This window comes from Grus americana, chromosome 2 (assembly GCF_028858705.1).
Source record: "Grus americana isolate bGruAme1 chromosome 2, bGruAme1.mat, whole genome shotgun sequence".
In the NCBI taxonomy this organism is placed as follows: Eukaryota; Metazoa; Chordata; class Aves; order Gruiformes; family Gruidae; genus Grus; species Grus americana.
Window position 1 is genome coordinate 15,689,674 of NC_072853.1, and position 20,076 is coordinate 15,709,749.

At 43.6% G+C, this 20,076-nt stretch overlaps 1 protein-coding gene across 1 annotated transcript in view; it reads left to right on the plus strand.

Annotated features, from left to right (window-relative positions):
- EXT1 (exostosin glycosyltransferase 1) overlaps positions 1-20,076 on the plus strand; it is a 187,235-nt gene that overhangs the window by 146,764 nt on the left and 20,395 nt on the right. The window contains exons 2-4 of the mRNA XM_054814313.1: positions 10,077-10,170; positions 12,917-13,024; positions 16,856-16,975. Of these exons, the coding sequence (XP_054670288.1) occupies positions 10,077-10,170; positions 12,917-13,024; positions 16,856-16,975 (322 nt within the window). The remainder of the gene's footprint in view (positions 1-10,076; positions 10,171-12,916; positions 13,025-16,855; positions 16,976-20,076) is intronic.

Consider the following 20,076-nt stretch of genomic DNA (forward strand, 5'->3'; position numbering starts at 1 on the left):
TGGAATAGCATTGTCTCATTTATAGAAAGGAGAAAGAAAATGCAAGGGAAGTAAGAGAACTAATAAACAGCCAAAATAGTGAAGTATCTAGATATGTTGTGGTGTTACCACTCCTGGGGACTAAGCTGCAGCTGACTTCTTATGAGTAAATATAAATCACTTCTCTATTTCATTCAAAGTTGTTCCATGGATTTGCTGAACTAATTTTTCCTCCAAGCATGGTCACATTTTGGGTCAGCATGCCTAGACAACATGGGGCTCTGCCAGCAGTTCCTGTGTAAAGTCCCTCTTTTTTTTTTTTTTTTTTTTTTGAAACAAATCCAGTCATTCATAGAAATGAACTCCTGCATAATTAGAGCCAGTATTGCACATCATCTTTGCTTTCCATTTTTAGATGTTGTGTCTGGAGGACTATAACTTTTAAAGATGCCAACAAGCCACTTAGGAGCTCGATAGCCGTAATGGGAAAATCTGTGGAGCTGAATAGAAAATGATAAGCTTCATAAGGACTATTCTAAATCGTTTGGTAAAGAGCTCAGCCAGACATTCAAAGCAAGTGTAGAAATGATAACCCCTTCTAATTCAATCTTCAGGGGGTTGTACATTCTCTACTATCCTGCTGAAGTCCCAATCCTACAAGCATTGGTGTTCTTTACTGGACTCTGCTGCATCCAGTTATTGGACTGTGGCATAAATGGGTGCAGAGCACTGATTTTATTCATATTTTAACATCCAGGGCTTGTAATCAACCATTTCTCTTTCTAGGTTAGTTAAAACATTCAGTAGCCCCAGATGCTGAAGCATGAAACTCCAGAAAACTGATCCTCTTCAGCATTTTTTAACCTCGTTTTCAATAAAGACCTATTTAAAAGTAATTGAGAAAGATTTGGAAGCTTTTTTTTTTTTTGACAGACAGGAGGGAATCATCGGCTTCAGAGCCAGCAGGTGTTGACAGGTGAGAGATCTCACAATAAGTCTTTTATTTCTCTCCACTCTGAGGCTTTCAGGTATGTCCTGTAATCTCAAAATTAGAGCGGGTGGCAGGTGAGCTAAAATTTGTTTCTTTGTTCAGAAAATGCAGTATGGATTTTTCTTTGTTTGGGTCTTTAATCCAAACTGATGCTTTAATAACTGAAATTCCAGTAGTAGGCTTTTTTTTAAGTTAGAGGATAAATCAATAAGAAAACTGGCTTTGCAGAGGGAAATTACCCCAGAGATGTTCACAGCTGGACTGTCACAGCATGCGAGGTCAGTTAATGGACCAGATGAAGCTATTTAGGGCAAGTGTTTGACACTACTTCACTGCTAGGAGAAGGTTAAAGTCTGAAAAAAGTCATGCTTTGAAGGACAGAATGTAATATCCCCAATTTTAAAAATTAGAATCATAGAATCACAGAATGGTTTGGGTTGGGAAGGACCTTAAAGCTCATCTAGTTCCAACCCCCCTGCCATGGGCAGGGACACCCTCCACTAGACCACGTTGGCCCAAAGCCCCATCCAGCCTGGCCTTGAACACTTCCAGGGAGGGGGCATCCACAGCTTCTCTGGGCAGCCTGATCCAGTGTCTCACCACCCTCAATGTAAAAAAAATCTTCCTTATATACAATCTAAACCTACCTTCTTTTAGTTTAAAAGTGATACCCTTGTCCTGTCACTACAGGCCCTGGTAAAAAGTCTCTTTCTGTTTTTCTTGTAAGCTTACATATATTGGAAGGCTGCTATAAGGTCTCCCTGGAGACTTCTCTTCTCCAGGCTGAACGAGCCCAACTCTCTCAGCCTGTCCTCACAGGAGAGGTGCTCCAGCCCTCTGATCAGCTTCGTGGTGTCCTCTGGACTCACTCCAACAGCTCCATGTCCTTCTTATGTTGGGGCCTCCAGAGCTGGACGCAGTACTCCAGGTGGGGTCTCACCAGAGTGGAGTAGAGGGGCAGGATCACCTCCCTCGACCTGCTGGTCACGCTGCTTTTGATGCACCCCAGGATATTAGTTCTCTGTTGAAATGTCAAAGCACACTGTCAAGAGTTAGAAACGACTCAACTTATTCCTGCATTTTTCTGTGCAGAGTACTGGGGAACAAGGCTGAGTAGATGAAGCCCAAGTTCAGGCTGTGTGGCGGTTTCCCCATCAGTGAAATGGAGATGCTGCTTTGTTCTCCTGCCAGCAGGCTGAGGTTCTTTATATTAAAATATTCAAAAAGGAGTTTGTGATCTCCAGAAAATGGCAAGGTAGAGGTACCATAATGATGCAAAGTGTTGGCATAATTTATTGTTAGAAGAGTCCTGTTAGAAAGAGCCTGCCTGAACCACTGGATCATCTTATCAGGTTGGTCTTATCGTTACCTTGTACGGGTCCAGCAGCGTGATGGGCAGTAAGTGCCAGATGGCACATTTCAGGCAAAGATGGTTCGTATACATTTATGTCACTTCAGAGGGGGTGGTGGGGGATGTGGATCCACGTAAAATCTTACCCTGTGGCTGTGTGCATTCCTGTGTGCGCATCCATGCATGCCAACATCAGCATCTTCAATGCTTTCTCACCAACCTAGAGGGTTTTGAATTCACAATATGTGGCGTTGCATTTACATTCCTCAGAAGATACAGGCGAGCGGTACGTTTGCTTCCTCATGGACTTTTCTTATCCAGGCATGTTGTGAGTTTTCTTGCTGCCAGCACAGCGAGGTGCTGCTGTGAAACAGGCGCTCTTAGAGAACTTCAAAGCCTAGGAGCCAGTGTTTGGCTTTAGAAGAAGCACTACATGATGCTATTAGCAGGTTGCTGGTAACTGGGGCGTAACGCTGCCTATAGAGGCACCTCGGCAAGATTTGCCACTGACATGCTACCCACAAACCCTTTCTGGCACACTTGTTAAATAAGCAGTTATCTTTGAACATCTGATGATGTTGGTGAGACCGTATTTGCTACTGGTTAAGTCTACTCATTCTAGGTGGTGTAAGCACCGCACTGGGAGCCAGCTGGATAGTCTTTGGCAGTCCAAATGCTGTGTGTGCTTTGCATGCACCGTATAGATTTACAGGGCATTCTGTGTAAATATTTAGACAAAAATCATTAGAGCATTTTTATTTGTTAGAATGGACACTGACTTTAATGGCTTGTGAATCCAAATGTTTCTGTGCATAATATGGAAGTGAACTGAATCCAACCGTGATGTTACTGAAGACTTTAAAGATGATTTAAATTTCAATGGTTACTGGCCTTCTTAACTGTAACAAAGTTCCTTTAGCAGTACATTAAAGTGAAAACTTTACTTCCCTGTTTTTCTTTGTTAATCCAACCTTCTGAACTAAAAGATGCTGACATGGAAAGGAGAAAATTGTTGTACCTTGACATTAGTTGCTGAATGTTTGCAGAGTTTCATTTCCATTGCTGGACCTAGAAGTATCGTGCAGGATTTTCATTAATTTATTAGCATTTTCAGATTGTAGTCATGCTGATATCCATACTCGGACATTACCTGTGTGCCGAGATCACTGTTCCTGCAGACTGCTGCTGTCCTTACACCGTAGCATCCCTTGGAGTCCTACAGCCCGGGCACCATGGTGGCGGCAGCTGCGGTAATGAACCAGGCTGAAAGAAATACTCCAATGGCTGCCTTTCAGCACTTGGCAAGAAAATCCTTTTTATGTTAGTTTCAAGGTCGTCAGATATCATTATAGCCAAGTATTAAAAATTTCAAAGAAAGGAGGCAGTGTGTTTGATTTATAGAATAATTATCTAGCTTTAGCTCTAACTTGGCTTTGGCAATGGTTTTGCAAGCACTCGAAAATTAAATCCATTTTTTATGGCACTACAAGGTATTATCTCACAGCAAATGATAATTAAACACCTGTGAAATCAATTAGCCCTTTAAGCAGGGGGAAAAAAAAAGTTTTCCAATTATGTTTTTGCACCTCCAAACTTTCTAATTCCAGAACCAGTGCTTGCAGAGAGGGAAATGAGCTGCCAGCCAGTAGCCTGTTAACCGGCATTAGGATCACCCCAAAGCATGGCGCAGCCGTAAATCCCAAAGCAAGCAGCTCGTGGCGACGGCACCCTTCCAAGAAGGATGCGTTAGCCTTTCGAGCTCAGTCTTGGGCAGCTATCTGTCTGATGCACAGCTGAGCTGTCAGCTTTTCTGCAAAGACAGTAACTCACTTGGTATTTTCAATGCCAAGTTTTACTTGACAGTTTATTTAAAAGCCAACATACCTTAATGAAGACCAAGCAACGAGATGCTCCGTGTGACAGAGTGGGGTTCTTTTCAGACTCTCCAGCCAGTAGTTCAGAGCCATCTGCATTAAGCCTTCACACATGGAAAACTGGCCGATTGGTTAACAGCTGAAACTAAATATACTGGAAAACTGGGAAACACTCCACCATTTAGCCTTGCGTTGTAGGTATTTAATATCTGCCTTTGTTGTAGCACTTGAAGTGATGCAGAGACTTTTGGAAGATGCAGTGTGCGTTCGTGGACCTGCAGATTCAGGGAGGGAGCCCTGGACATAGTTGGTTAAGTGAAGTGCCATAGCAATTTTTGGCTCGGGAAAGAAAAAAACAGCTCTGGTTTCATCTGACATCTATGGCAGTAAGTGCTGATACTCCCTGCCAAAGATGAGCTCCAGCATCTTCCAAAAGATGGATTATGTGTGGCATTGTTAAAATCTGTACTGCTGGGTTAAACCCATTGTATTTGGTTTGGGTTCTGCTCCTGTATTTCCATCTGAATTTTGGTAACCATAACATACAGCAGGTTTTCGGTGAGTGCTGTATCACCAGAGAGGAGGGAGGCAGGTGAGGACGCTGAGGTTGGCATTCCCAAGGTCTGTAGCTGCTGGAGAAGCCACCAATCATCTGTATCTCAGGTTTTCCATCTGTGAAATGGGAATGGTGGCAGTATCCCGTATAAGCGTTCAGAGGATTAGATAAGAAAATATGTACACTGCTTTCTGATTCCTACGTGATAGGTGACATATAGCTAGATAAAGTATGATAATCATTACATCTGGGTGGCTGGACTTACATGCTGGTCTAAAGAGCCAACATCTTTTTAGACCTCTCTTCAATCATAGAATCATAGAATCATAGAATATCCTGAGTTGGAAGGGACCCATAAGGATCATCGAGTCCAGCTCCTGGCTCCACACAGGACCAGCCGAATCAGAGCATATGACTGAGCGTTATCCAGACGCTTCTTGAACTCAGTCAAGCTTGGTGCTATGACCACTTCCCTGGGGACCCTGTTCCAGTGCCCGACCACCCTCTCGGTGAAGAACCTTTTCCTGCTATCCAACCTAAACCTCCCCTGTCGCAGCTTCATGCCGTTCCCTTGGGTTCTATCATTGGTCACCAGAGGGAGGAGATCAGCGCCTGCCCCTTCGCTCCCCCTCGTGAGGAAGCTGTAGGCTGCAATGAGGTCTCCCCTCAGTGTCCTCTTCTCTAGGCTGAACAAACCAAGGGACTTCAGCCTCTCCTCATACGTCTTTCCCTCTAGACCCTTCACCATCTGTGTTGCCCTCCTTTGGACACTCTCCAATAGTTTTATGTCCTTTTTGTACTGTGACGCCCAAAACTGCATGCAGCACTCGAGGTGAGGCTGATCACCTCGAATCAATGGTGATGACGACGTGGCTTTGGAAAAAAATAGTTCATATTAAAATTGGTAGTGAAAATGTCTCCCAGGGTAGTTTATAATCTCTTAAGCGTAGTGACATGGGGAAATGCTTAAGCTGTAAGAAGGAATGTATGGCATGGCTGAGTAGTTACTGCAGAGCCTCTGCAGCCTGCCCCCGGACTCCTTGGGATAATGGTGAACCAGGAATCCCAGGCAGCCCTCTAATCCATGTGCTGACTGACAAGGTCGGCAGATCAGACAGAAAAAAAAAAAAAGGAGGCATGAGGAAAGACAGAAGCAATGTGTTGGATCAAGAAGTTAAAATGGTAAGAGCATTTGGCTAAGCAGCATTTCTCCTTCAGATAATTGCCCACACGGCGTTGCAGTGTTTACACCTGTGTGATAGATGGGGCCAAACATGTTTTCTCAGCTATGGGTGGTAGCAGGGAGGGGTATTTCAATTAAAGTGTGAATAAATTAGAATTGATTACAAATAGAGCTATTTGTTTATGCTGCCTAAAAAGGTATTAGCTGGGAACAAGGTACACTTAATCATTACGGAAGGAATCCTGAAAGTTAATAAAACACACTGCTGATCCTTACAGAGGCATGCGAGCTTTGGGTTAAATCTGTAGCTATTTTAGTTTTAGAGCCGCAACTGTCATTTTAAAGGCATATGCATTTTGGATTTTAACATGCTTGAATGATGCAGCTGAGGCCAAGCCGACCCTAAAATTGGCAGTAAGACGTTACCTCCATGCGAGCGTGCAGAGCGAAGGAGTAGAGGGATATGAGCAATAGCATGTGCCCCCCCTCCTCCGCAGTCTTCTAACATGGAAACCAGGAGCTTTCTGGACATAAATACCCTCTGAGCAAAGCAGAGGACTCCTCTCCAAGCTTTCCCACAGGAAGTGCTTGGCAAGATGAACTGCCAACAGTAAAGGGAAGGAAAGCGCCGGAAGGCATGCGACATCGAAGCAGCGCAAGTAAGGAAGAAGCACCAAGCCAGCCGCCCGTGCGGTGCCCTGTGGTGCCGGTCTTTGCTCCAATCCCCCAGCTGCAAGTGGAGCCTGAAAAACCTCTGCAGCCAGGTAAAACCAGAGTGTCTGGACAGGCAGGTATTGCAGAGCTGTCCCCATGAGCTGGCAGCTCCGGGTTTGCAGAAACCACGGCGATGCAAGCAGGAAGACCGTAACAAACCTCCCTGCCATCCTCAGACATTACCGGCTAACGGAAATAAGTAGTTCTGAAAACAGATATAACCCCCATTGCCAGGGGAGAAGAAGAGAAGGCTCTGGAAGAACCTCTTCTAAACACTTGACTATTTTCTTTGTAACTTAAGGCCCCTCCGCCAGTTGCAAGTGGGGTTGTAATACTTCATTGCCTCCCCGAGGTCTTGTTGAGATTAGGCAGTGAAGATGGTGGGGAAATCAAGCCCATCATTGATGTGATACTGTGGTATTTGCAATAGATACCAGATCACTACTTAATGTACAATTGTCCTGCTGTAGCTGAGAGGGTGTTCCTGGATGTCTGCGCCAGCTCCGATTTCTCTCCTGGACAATTGAAGGAGAAATTTCAAGTCCAGCAAAGATTTAATTCAGATACCTACCTTTAATCATAGAGATTATCTTTCTGACTTCACTGAAAGCATTTCAAGTCAGAGTTAAGGGAAGGGCAGAGATGCTTTCAGGTGAGATGTGTATGCTTCCTATGTAGAAAAAAATGCCAATCATACATAAGCAATTTTATCTCCCCAACAAAACACCAGCAAAGTTCAAACCTCCTGCTGCGTGCATGGTACCTACAGGGCCGAATGGGAAGGAGACTGAAACTGAGGGTTGCCCCGAAGCCTTCTGTCCTCCCCATGGCCTGTGAGCTGGATCATCACTCACCTGGTGACATTTTTGTGGCCAAGATCTCCTCCAAATGCTGCCTGGCAGTCTGAGAAAAACATGAAATGGTCTGTACTGCAGACTCAGCTCTAAAGTGCTATTTGGTACATGTAAATGATTTACTCCACAAGCAATGCTTCAAATTACAAAGCTATGCTTGCAGCTTGACAGAGAAGTTTATGTATTTGTGGCTGGCTACATGTGTTGTGTGAAAGACGTTTCCGAATTTGTATTCAAACATACTGGGCTATCTTCTGTCTTCCAGCTAAGCCAGGGTGCCCCTGTTGCTTTGCATGCTACCCACAAACTAGGAGTAAAATTAGCACCTTGTGCTTAAGGATTTCAAATAGAAGCTTTACCCTGGAGTGGTTGCTGAGGGGGATTAAACTGGAAACCAGTCCACTAGCACTGCACTCAAAGATCTTGTCGAGTCACCTTAAAACATTTGGGTTGAAATTGCAGGGAAATTGTTCATGAGAAGAAGCTCCAGTGCAATTCATCTGCTGCAACAGCTCTCGATGGATATTGCTTTACTCTGGGTCTGCTCCTGTTGTATTTGCGGGCTCTCCCTGAAGTGAGTGGAAGTTTTGTGCCCATACATCAAGGTTAGGATGAGGCTCTCTGTGTACGTATGATGTAGATAAATTGCTTGATGACCATGAACCGTGCTATTCCAGAGCTCAGCAATAAATCACACGTTAGGCTTTAAAATGCACAAATGGGAGCAAGACGCCAACTGTTTTCCAGGTGGAAAATGGTCGACGAAATCCTTTTCTTTTCTTTCTTTTTTTTTTTTCCTGTGTAAATCTATCCTAATATCAGCAAATTGGATATGAAAGAAAAGGTGCCCGATATGAGACACTGATGGCGTATGAAGGACTCATGCTGCCCTCGTTCTCTGCTTTTCTTTGTGTTCTGGTTCTGCCATCAGTGTTTTGTGGATATTGTTGCATTCCGGGGTATTAACAGGTTTTTACATTCTCAGCTAGCTAATGATGGGGGACTTCTGCCTGGCGTGTTGTAGCCCTACGGGGTATTCTATTTTTGGTATTTATTAAAATTTTCTGTCTTACAATATACAGTGAAAGTGATGAGCCTCAGACCTTTCAGTATGTAAAAAAGGAATGCTTAAAAATGGCAACTTTTTAAAATTTTTTTAGTATTCCGGTTTCCTAATATTTTCCCCTGTGTGCCGTGTCACTGCTGGCTTGTGAGCTGGGACGTGGCTGCCAATCAATATCCCACACGGAGAAAAAGAAATTGCTGCCACTCAGATGGAATATGTATATATGTATTTTAACCAAAGTTGAGATAGGATTTAAAAAAAAAAAAAAAAAAGAAGTACTTTGAAGTCTGTTTTGTAGTTTTAATTAATGCAACGAGGGTTTTTATTTTACTGTCAGTGGAGATAATCTTAATCCATTCACAGTGACCTTTTCTTGTGCAAATTAGCTATACACGCTTGTTTAAGCAAATGGGCCTTTGCAAGATGTCTCTTCCTAAAGAGGGAGCTTATAATTGAAAATTGGCTTACTCCCATCTGTCTGGCCTGTGTGAGAATACAAACGTAGGTCTGGACTTTTTTATATAAAAAATATAATCATATACATATGTATATACATACACATATACACGCATACAAAAAAAATTGCTCTGCCTGCAGGCTATGGTTAAATTAGATTATTAGTGTTAGAGAATTTCAGTGCCACAAGTTACTGTCAAAATAACATCTGTCTGCAGAGGCCAGGACACTGTGGAGAATGGAGGGTGTTTAATCTGGATCCTTTTGTCTCAGAGGTCGGTGCCATTCACAGTTCCATGGGTTTGCCAGAAGTACAATTAGCTAATAATGGGCTGGAAACTGTTAGGATTTGATGTGTGGGTTTGGTAAATGGTTTTGAGGTGATTGATGGAATCAGGAAAAAAACCAGGAGTGTCTATAAGCACTTAAAGTTTTAATTCGGAAGAGCAGGGGTCGTTGCAAATATGTGGTTAATTGCCAAAATTTGGCAGTTTATCCCTTTCACCACACTTGACAATAACCACCAAGTGAGTCGTCGTAATCTGCCGTCCATTTTTCAGTGCCTGCTTGTTAAGGGAAGATTTCTTTAGCATAATTTGAATATTTTTTTGCTTTGTACAAATCTCTTGTGCAGAAATGAACACAGTTGTGCATGATTTTGACTAAATCTGAATAGAAATCAGGGTCACAGAAGTGCCGCACTTTGGGTATCAAAATATTTAATATAAGTTTATTGTTAGACCTCATGCGTGCCTGCTGATACAGAAATGGCTGATTATTGCAAAGGCAAAATGATTTCCTTCGTTCTCAGTTTCATTACCGCTCTCCCCAGCTCTCTCCCATGGTGGTTGCTCCTTAGGATGAACAAGAAGGAGCAGGGAGATGGCTGACACACGTGGGCGCGGAGGGAGCTAGTTAACCTGGCGGTGAGCGGTCTTGGTCAGGGATGATTTTATCCAGATGTGTCTCAACAGCTGTTTGCATTTTCACACCCAGTTACTCTAGGACTCACCACTAATTGAATTTTCTCTTTTCTCCCCTGTTCTCGTTAGGTATGATTACCGTGAAATGCTGCACAATGCCACTTTCTGTCTGGTTCCCCGTGGCCGCAGGCTTGGCTCTTTCAGGTTTCTGGAAGCCTTGCAGGTAAGAGCTGCAGTTTAAAACATCAGCTACGCTGGCTGCGATTCAGCGTGCAATAGCAAGGAGGTGGGGAGGAGTGAAATGTGTTTCATTTCCCTAGTGTACAGTAATCCACTTTGCGAAAGCCTCTATTCATACTTCTGGATCAATTGGCAGCTTCTTCCCAGGAGGGGCTGAGCACTGAGCTCATCTGAAGGTTGAACTGCGTTACCTCCAGGAAAGGGTTTCCCTGGATGTGGTGGGGCTGAGAGGTTGGACCGGTTTCGAGCAGTATTTTGTCAAGCTGTGAGACTTCCTGTGGGAGACACTGGCCTCTACAACTAAGCCCCGGGGCAGTAAAAGTAGCTTTTTGTATACACTTAGCCAGAGCAGACCTGCTTATGCATTGCCTGTCTTGAGATGGTGCTTGCTGAACATGCAGAAGGTGGCCCAGAGGCTGTAAAGCCCCAGATGGAAGCTTCACATGAAGGTGGATATAGGCTGATCTCAGGGAGCTCGCAGTGTATCTGGGACAGCACCCGAATCCCCTTCACCTTTTAAAAAACATTTAAGTTAATAGTCTCCCTTTTTTGCTGTTGGCCAGCAGCAGAGGGCAATGCAAAGGGGCTCCTGAGTCGCCGTGGCAGTGGGACTTGGCTGCACAGTGATCGAGCCTGATGCTGACGTGCTCTGGCTGCAGCTGGCGTGACCTTTTTTGTGGGCAAGCATCAGCTCAGGCCTGGGGTCCTGGATCTTCAGTCAGCCATACAAGAACCTTGGGAGATGCTGCAGCTGCCCTCTGGGACTGGCATCTGGATTTCCATGGGGGCTGGAGTGGAGGGAAGGGGAGGCTGAGGCGCTTCTTGGTGTCAGTGAGACGGCAAATGAGGACACTTTGCAGGGTCCTGCCTCCGGGTGTCCTTTGGCCATTTGGGAAGAGGCCCAGCATTGGCAGTAAAGCTGTTAATAAATAGCATCACATCGCTTTTCTTCATCAACCACAAAATCTTCCAGCCACTATTAAAGAGTATTGTTTACCGCAGTGCAGAGCAGGATTCAGGTACCTAAGTGTAGGTGTATCATGTCATTTTAGAAGCCCAGGGGTACCCTTCTGACTGTCTGCTGCTTCTCCAGAAGGTCTCCAGTAGATCCCATGTCATGTTTGCCAGCCTTTGATGGGTTTCTTGGATAACCTAGAGCATCCCAAATGTGCTGGACACAGGTTTAACCACTGAACCCCACACTTACTGTCACATTTGAGATCCCAGTTCTGGACTGTCACTGATCTTTTTGCTCCTGCTCAGGAGAAGATAAATAGCCTGCAAAGTGCTGTTCCCTCTGCAGCTTCTTCAGAGGAAGAAGTGGGACTGGCTTATTTGGGATGACAAGTCACTTCAGATTCCCCTGAAGAGCATTGCTCAGCTCTTCTCTCATCTGGGCCGCAAGTCCTGCAGCTTCCGTTAGATACATCGTCTCAGGAGAAGAAAGCCGGGAGCGTATCTCACTGTACAGAACTAGGAGGCTTCAGGTCGATGAGAATAAAATGCAGGCACTGAGGATTTTCCTAGCAGGGTAGCAACAGTATTCACTGATTATGATGAATTTCCAATTTCTGTCTGGCTCCGAGGCATGTTGAAAGACGTAATCCCCATTAGTGGAATGTTTTAAACATGAAAACACATTGCTAAGTGTTTTCTGGTTGGCTTTTTTCATGCACTAATGTAATTTCCTTACAGAAGATCACAGTTCTTTACACATTATAAGCATTGCTGTAATGCAGACTTGACCAGTCTAAGATCCTGTGTGTAACACATGTTACCAAGGAAGGTACAGCAGTCTGAAAGGTTCCCCTTTATACCATCTTTGGGGAGGTCTGAACCCTAATCTGGACCAAATTCAGAGCACTTAAGCTTAGCTTGATCCAAAAGAAACTAAACCAGAGCACGGGCTTGATGCAGATCGTCTGGTAGCAGGTTCTTTCATCACATCAGGAGGTTTTAGGTTTGACTCTTACATTGTGATCCAGCTGACCAGAACGTAGTGGCGATCATTGGTTTATGGAAATACTGCCCTATTTACTGAATATTCCCAAACTTGCTGTCGGTGCAGAGGAACTTGTGTAGCTCGCAAAAGATTAAACAATTTAGATCATACTGGTATGAAACAGATACTAAATGCGTATGCTTTTTGTTTGTTTTAAGACAGAAAGCAATTCTCATTTTTGTAGACAGGCGATGACAGATGAGATGTTTTTGCACTCTCCTCTTTTGGGAGAGTTGATATCAAACAGGATGGGGAGTTCACTCCACCTTTGTGGAAAAAGTGCTCTCGAATTAAGTATGATATATATTTTCTGGAGGGTTGTCTTGCAACATATTATAAAAATTGAGGGAGTTAGCTCCCTGCTGAATGGTTCACAAAGCAGCGAGGGAGGCCATCATTTAGTATTAAATTCTCCAGTGTTACAGCTACAGCATTTTAACCGTTCTGCCCTCGCCTGGCAGCATAAGCACCAGATTTTAAATGCCACTTTCCATGCAAGCCCAACCTTCCAGTGAATATGACTAAGCACAAAATGGAAAACCATAAAAATTTGGGCTGGCCTCTAGCTTCTGGTGCTCTTTGCCGTGTTGCCTCTCCTGACGGCCTTCATGAGAGCTGGCTCAGAGCTTATACAGAAAGCAATGCTCATGACGTTGGTGCAACTCTCAAAGCTTTCCCTAATGGTCAGGTACCCGCTAACAACTGTGATGCCTCTGTGTGTGTGCAGGCTGCCTGCGTCCCGGTTATGCTCAGCAACGGATGGGAGTTGCCGTTCTCGGAAGTGATTGATTGGAACCAAGCTGCCGTCATAGGCGATGAGAGATTGTTATTACAGGTAAGAAAAAGACCATGGCCTTCAGCGCATCAGTTGATTATTGCTGCCGCCATCTAAATGGACAGGAAAGATGAATCCAAAAGGTCAGGGCTGTGAAGGAATTTTTATCATGAAGGGATTGTCTGTGTCACACTGGCTATGAACTCATTTAATATGACATCATTCGTTTTTTGACCGGAAGGTCATTGCAGCCACCAGACCACATTCTTAAATGCAAGACACACTTTTATTTCTCCTAAGAGCATGAAATCTCTTCTGGTGTGGAGCACCTAGATGCCTCTCTGAGGCCAGGCTGTCCTGGACCGGGTGCTGTGATGAGAGAGAAAACATCTGAAGGCAGGTTCTGCTCTCGCCCTTCAGAGATGGGTTATCCTTAGGGGTCCCCCCAGCGCCGTGTGTCTGGCTGGCAGGTACTGAAGGGACAGGAAAGCAGATATTTTCTCAGGCAGGAATTACTACCTAGCCGGTTTGTGGGAAGCAGAATATGTCCCTTTTCTGATGTCTGGACCATGTAACGTTGCTTTCTGAAGCAGTGTTCATGTCACTTATTGTTAATCTCCTTGAGCTCATGGAACTAAAGCAGGCTGAGAAGTTAGAAATTCCCTGCTACCTTCTTCACCTACCTTAGTTTTAAATTCACTAGAATTTTTTTTTTTCTGTTTCCCTAGTGGGTTTTGTAGTCTAAGTACGTTCTGTAAAGTATGCGGAGAAGTTGATTTTAGGAAAAGTTCTTGAAAAATTGGTTTCCCCAAAGTAGCATTTGATAAAACGCCATTGCCCAGATGAAGCTGAGATCCACAAGATCTGGACTAGCCACTAAGTAGCCACTAAGAGGTTTGGGGGTTTTTTTATGGTTGAATTTAGCTCATTTCCAAAGTGGCAAGCTATTGTCATCCACAGAGAGAAGCCTTCAAAGGTTTTGTGTGCAACCTGCTGTAGGTGATCCTGCTCTAGCAGGGGGGTTGGACTAGATGATCTCTAGAGGTACCTTCCAACCCTTACCACTCTGTGAATCTGTGAATATGTGTACAGGTGTCTTGGCACCCCAAAAATGAAGTGCCTTCGAAAATCTCATTAGATGCTTATTTACTTGTCTGAAGAAGTAAATATTTGTGAAGAGCTGGCCTAGCAAGCCTTGCAAAGTGCTGCCTATTCTCCTTAATGTGATACAAGCTGCAAATATAAAAGGGCCACTTGATTTTTGCTTCTGTGGACAGCACATTTTTCTGAGCAAAATTATTTCTCTCTTTAAATAATAATAATTTGCTGATCTTCATGCTTTCCGGTAACATGCCATTCGTTCTTTTCACAGCTGCTTCCATATTGAACAGCTACTGCACCGTTATTAACAGTGTTTTTAAAGAGCTGGCAGAGGGCCTGAATGTCTGCTCTGGGAAATGTTTTTGTTATGTTACAGTTTTTCATTTCCTGTTTGAGAGCAGCTCGGATGTTTTTATTTGCATATTCTCCTCATCATAGCACTGGGAGAGCTTAATCCAGCCTTTCTGCATTTATTTGTGCAGGGTGGTTTTTCCCTTCCCCCTACTTATTACTGAAATGACCTTTTATTAAGACGTCATCCCATTCTAATAATTCCAGTGTAATCCTGCCAGATTAGTATTAATACATCATTTTCCCCACTTGTCTTTCTGGACAAGTAGATTAATAACTAATAGGCAAATGCAGTTAAAATGGGAGCTCTGATTTTTCTTTCCAGCTGTTGGAACAGAGCAGGCACCAGGGCTTTTTTTTAACCTTGGCACTGTGTTTGCAGGCACGCTGAAGCATGGTGTGGTCTCTAAAATCATAACCTCTTGCAGTAACCTTCACAGTCAGAGCAGCCTTCCCTTTCAAAAGGCGTAGTTGGGAATGAGTATTGATTTTATTTCTTGCTAGCACACATATGTGCACACACGCAAGGTTGCACATAATGCAATGAAATGAATGAGTTTATAGAAAAAATGCCATATCACCACTATGAAGTGACTTTGATCATGTGTTTGCTGTTGGTAATGATCCCAGGTGTGATTAATACACATCTGCGTACAGCCAGTACAGGTAATGTTCATTATCCTTCCACTTATTGGAACTAATTGGAAAAATAAGGAAAAGAAAGAATATTCACCCCAAAGATGAAATTTGGTGCAGTTATTTACCATTCTGGAATAGTGATGTGACCAGTTAGAAAAACATGTACTAATACATGGTTTTAGCTCCTATCTTTCATACTAGTTTTGCAGGGTATATTTTACCTAAAGACCTATTTTTTACCTAAAGGGCAAAGGAACGTAAAGTACCATCTTCAACAGTCTATCTTCTTCTGTTCCACTGTGCTGTAGTGCACTCTCTTAAGCTGAAATTCTGTATTACATCTAGCAGTGTCTCTAAGATGAAGGTCTAAGAGACAAAGGTCTTAGGGAGTAGAGATTGTCCCATCTGACACTGCACCCTGTGGAGCTATGGTCCTTTTAGACGCAGTCTTCAGACCTGGATGCAAACAATGCAATACAGAATTTACTGATTCTTGTGGTATTTTTTTAGATATAAAGACTTAAAATCTCAAATTTTCTTCAGGAAAATGTTTTATGTGAAATCATTTGGTATGGGAGCATGTGAAAGCAAATAATGATCACTGCCACCTCTCAATATTTTAGGAATAAGCAAAGTGTGTTCTGGTCAGGAAAAGTCAGGGTGTGGTGGGGTGCAGGTAAACTTCAGAATGAGCTGGGATGTGCAAAAAGCAACACACAGCCAAGGTATATACTTTTACAACTAACGACTTAGGGAAAAGAGTTATGAGAAATGAGTGTCTGAGAACGAGGTGGTCTAATTTGAAATCGCAAAAAAAGTAGGCACAAAAGCACAGGTCTTCGTTCCTAGAAAAAAATGAACTCAAGTCAGCAAAGTATCCTACATGCCTTTCTGGTGCTGTGAGTAGCCCTTGTAATTGAAGGAAATTGCAGTTAAATTCCCTTGATAATGTCAGTTTGCATTGTCAAAGTGGAGGCCTTGGTTGAGGTCCTACGAAGTTAAGCAACGACACGTACGTACAGTAGTTTCCCTCCAGTGTGGAAGAGGGATGTGGGGATGGGAAAGGATGTAGAAGTGAAACCCCTCCGTTCTGATCCAGTGAGCAGTTACATTTTTAATGACAAAGCATTGCAGCAGGACAATTTGGGGTTTATTTGTAAGGCAACTTATACCAGGATTAACATGTTGATTTAATGGAGAGGGGGAAAAAGAAGCAGTGTTTTCCCTTGTGAATAACAGGTGTTATTCTTTCCACCCACAGTAATTAGTAAAGTGCACTTTGATCCACAGGCTCCCAGAACGTGGAGTCTTAGTTAATATGTTGCTGTGTTTTCCTTAGGGCACTTAGTGCTGCCATGCTGCGGTAAATGCAATTCCAGATCCCTTTAATATACTTTGAGAGTGGGGATTATTGTTGGAGTCTCAAGACCTGCAGGTACTAGTTTGTTAAAATACTAGTCCATGAAAAGCTTTGTGCACAAGGGATGTATGGAGGAGCTCCTTACTGTGCCACGTCACTGTGCTGGGGAGAGGGAGCTTTTGTTGCCATAAAACAACCAAAAACTAAAAGAAAGCAGATTTAAAAAAAAAAAATCATATATTCAGTACCAAAGGTTATAAAGGGTTGCGTCTCATTCGCTTTATATCAAGGCTTTAACTGTTGACACACGCATCTGTCGGACAGGAGCGCTGAAGCTGTGCAGCTTGCTAATAGAAGAGAGAGCTTGTCAGCAGCATATTAATTTGATGAGATTGCGTTGTTTTCTGAAGCTTCTGACTATATTACATCTTGTATTACAGATTCCTTCTACAATCAGGTCTATCCATCAGGATAAAATCCTAGCACTTAGACAGCAGACACAGTTCTTGTGGGAGGCTTATTTTTCTTCAGTTGAGAAGATTGTATTGACTACACTAGAGGTGAGTAAGAATTGTCTGGGACCCTGCCGAGCAGCGAGCTCTCCGTACCTGTCCAGCTGCTCCTGTCCTCAGCCGGCATCGGACCTTGGTTTTCATGACATGCAATTGGTCACTGGGAGGAAAACTTGGCATCTTGATAAGTTTTCTCCCCTAAGGAAGTACTTTCTTCATTATTGGAATCCACATTAGAAAACTGACACGGTGAAAAATGGGAGCTACCCGACGCATGGAAAAGTTGTCATGTGTGATCTTGCCTTCACGAGGTTTTATGGCTTATGAATCACTATTCTTGTCATTGATAGTGAATGTGTTTCTTTAAGAAACCTTTCTGGAATTCATTTTGGAAAAAAATATTACTGTAGAGCTCCTCCTCAACCATTCCTTAACATTTTGATGCCTTATGATGGGGCTGTTGGTCTGGCTGAAGGAAAAGGGGGGCTTGTAAATTACTGTGTCTTATCTTCACACACAGGATAAGGGAAAGGCCTGATCATCCTTATGAAATATTAATAAATAATCATAATTAGACTGCTGTTAAACAGGGAGACAGATGATCTCAAATGTGGAGAGAATCCTTTCTGAATTCAGAGACAGAGGAGAGATGAAAGGATCTTTAGAAGTAGGGCCCAGGCTACAATTTCAAAAACAGGTTTCTCTTCTAATTGTTTTGCAATTTTGCACGTAAATTTTTGACACACTTCTACCACTGAAAGTGGCTCACTTTGTAGGTGCAAATGCATTCGTCTTCTGCTAATGCTTCTGCAATAGCATCCGTCTTCGTGCGCAGTTGTAAAGCTCCACATTTCCCGCTGTGCCTGCTTTCCCCTGAAAACTGCAAATGAGCGCTACTGCCTGCAGCACAGGTTGCCCATGGCTGATCTACCTCCAGCTGCTGCAAGACAGTCCCTTACGTTTTTCTGTGCCAGTGAAAAAAAACCAGCCAGGGAACATTTTCGGAGCCCCTGGCATAGCTATCCTCGCAACGCTCTCCTTCCCCCAGAAGAGCATGTCTTCATCTGTGCTGCCTGTTGGGAACTGCTCTGCATCCTCAGACTCCCCGTAAGCACTGATGAGATAGTGATAATTATCACAGCCCGTGCCAGGATCGGACTAACAAAGCTGGAAGAGCATGTGCTAGTGCTCCCAGTCTAATTTACCCTTACAGAAGTACCCTTAAGGGCAATCAGGGTGCCTCGTGTATCATCTGCCCCTTCCCTACACGCACCTTGTTATCGTTAGGGATTGCTAAAAGGAGAGGGGTGCACAGCTCTCCTCACTGCTCCTCTCCTGCCCGTGCTGGGGCTGGTGTAGAGGGGACATAACCTGCAGTCCCCTTGGTCTCGGTGTCCATTGCACCAAGCTCCAGTGCTCATGGCTGTGTATAGTGCTGCCCTGAGATGCGTTGGCCCATGCGGCCGCAGGTGCCCAGGGGACAGCAAAACCCATAATAAAGCTGAAGCAGCCAGGCAACCAGCAAGCTGGAGTTTCCACTCTGAGGGGAAAAACTAAAGCAAAACCAAAAATCTTCCTGGAAGGTTTAATTTAATGAAATCGAGTAATGCATGCCTGGTGTTGAAGTTATGTTCTGGGTTTTTTCATTTGTTTGAGAGGGTGGTTTTGGTTTGAGGAGGGTTTTGTTTATTTTTTAATTCAAGATTCTCAGAATTTGTTGAGACAGCTTCCTATGAACAGATACTCGTTTCACATTTCAACTTGCCTAAGTCAAGTCCTGAGTTAACTTTCCTTACGAAAGGAATAAAACAGTTGAGAGTGATTTTTGGCATCAGAAATCTGCAGGCAATATATCCTCTTCTTAAAATCCAATGCCTGGAAGTAAACTCCTAGCAGGATTATTTTTTTCTGGTGGATGATATCCATCTTCTGTTTTAACACTATTGTGTCAGAATGCTCTGACTATGCTAGATATCACCAGAATAATCACTTGCCTGCTGACTGCAGTGCTGGTACATGTCCACGTATGAGGATATCAGTACAGAAAAAGTCTTCACCTACTCTGGTGTCTGCAGGGACATCACGGCACTCCTCTGCCCTTTATCCTAGACACCTCTGAAAACATTAAGTCACATTTTACCAATATACTTCAGTGTTTTCTTATTTTCAGTACAATTTGAATGGGGGAAAAAAAAAAAAAAGAGAACAGACAGACATTTTTTTAAAAAGTTCTATTGCATATTGCTGTCTTGAAAAATATAAAGGAGTGTTACTTACTTTGAGTGGAACCAAAATTGGTAAAAAATGTTCAAACTGAGTTCAAACACCAGTGAGGGCCACTGAGGTTGGTGGCAAAACTCTGGTAGGGTGCAGGGATCAGGACCAATATTTAAGGAGGATCTGGATGATGCTCTTGGTCATATGATTTAGTTTTAAGTAGTCCTGCAGGGAGCAGGGAGTTGAACTTGATTCCTTATGGGTCCCTTCCAACGTGGGATATTCTGTGATTCTATTTTAAGGTCCGTGTTTGTTTCACAGCATTTGGTGGCCTCAGCCAAACGGCTTATAGCCCAGAATGAGAGGCTTGGATTGTTTGGCCAGCAACCCCATATTGCAGGCACAGAGGAGCAGCCTGGTGCCCTGGACATGGTGTGGGTTAGGGAAAGATATTCATGAGGGTCTGCCCCTGGCTGGACAGCTGCAACACCATCCAGACACACACTCCAGTGTATCTGTGCTTTTTCAGCTTGGTCTTCTCTGAAAACAAACCCAAAACATCCCTAAATCCTCGTGTGGCGTGCTCAGTCCTCTGCTCAGGAAGAGGAGGGGAGAGGGATAGCACAAAGTACAGACAAGAACTATTTGATGCTTGGCTGGGGCATGTTGAGAAGCAGCAGTGATTAAGGCAATATGTGAAGTTTTTGAAGTGTGAGGATGAGGGAGACAAAAAAATATTGGCCTATTAATGAATTCCAAAAAGAGAAGGGAGATCTCACCAGAGATCCTAACCTCTTCCTCCTCTGATTAAACTTCCTGTCATGCTTCATCATTGGAGAGACCGTGGAGCTGCTGTCTGTCTCTGCAATGTGTGCAATGCTATACATTCTGCATTTTAATTGATTGGCCCTCCATGTTATCTTTTTTTATAC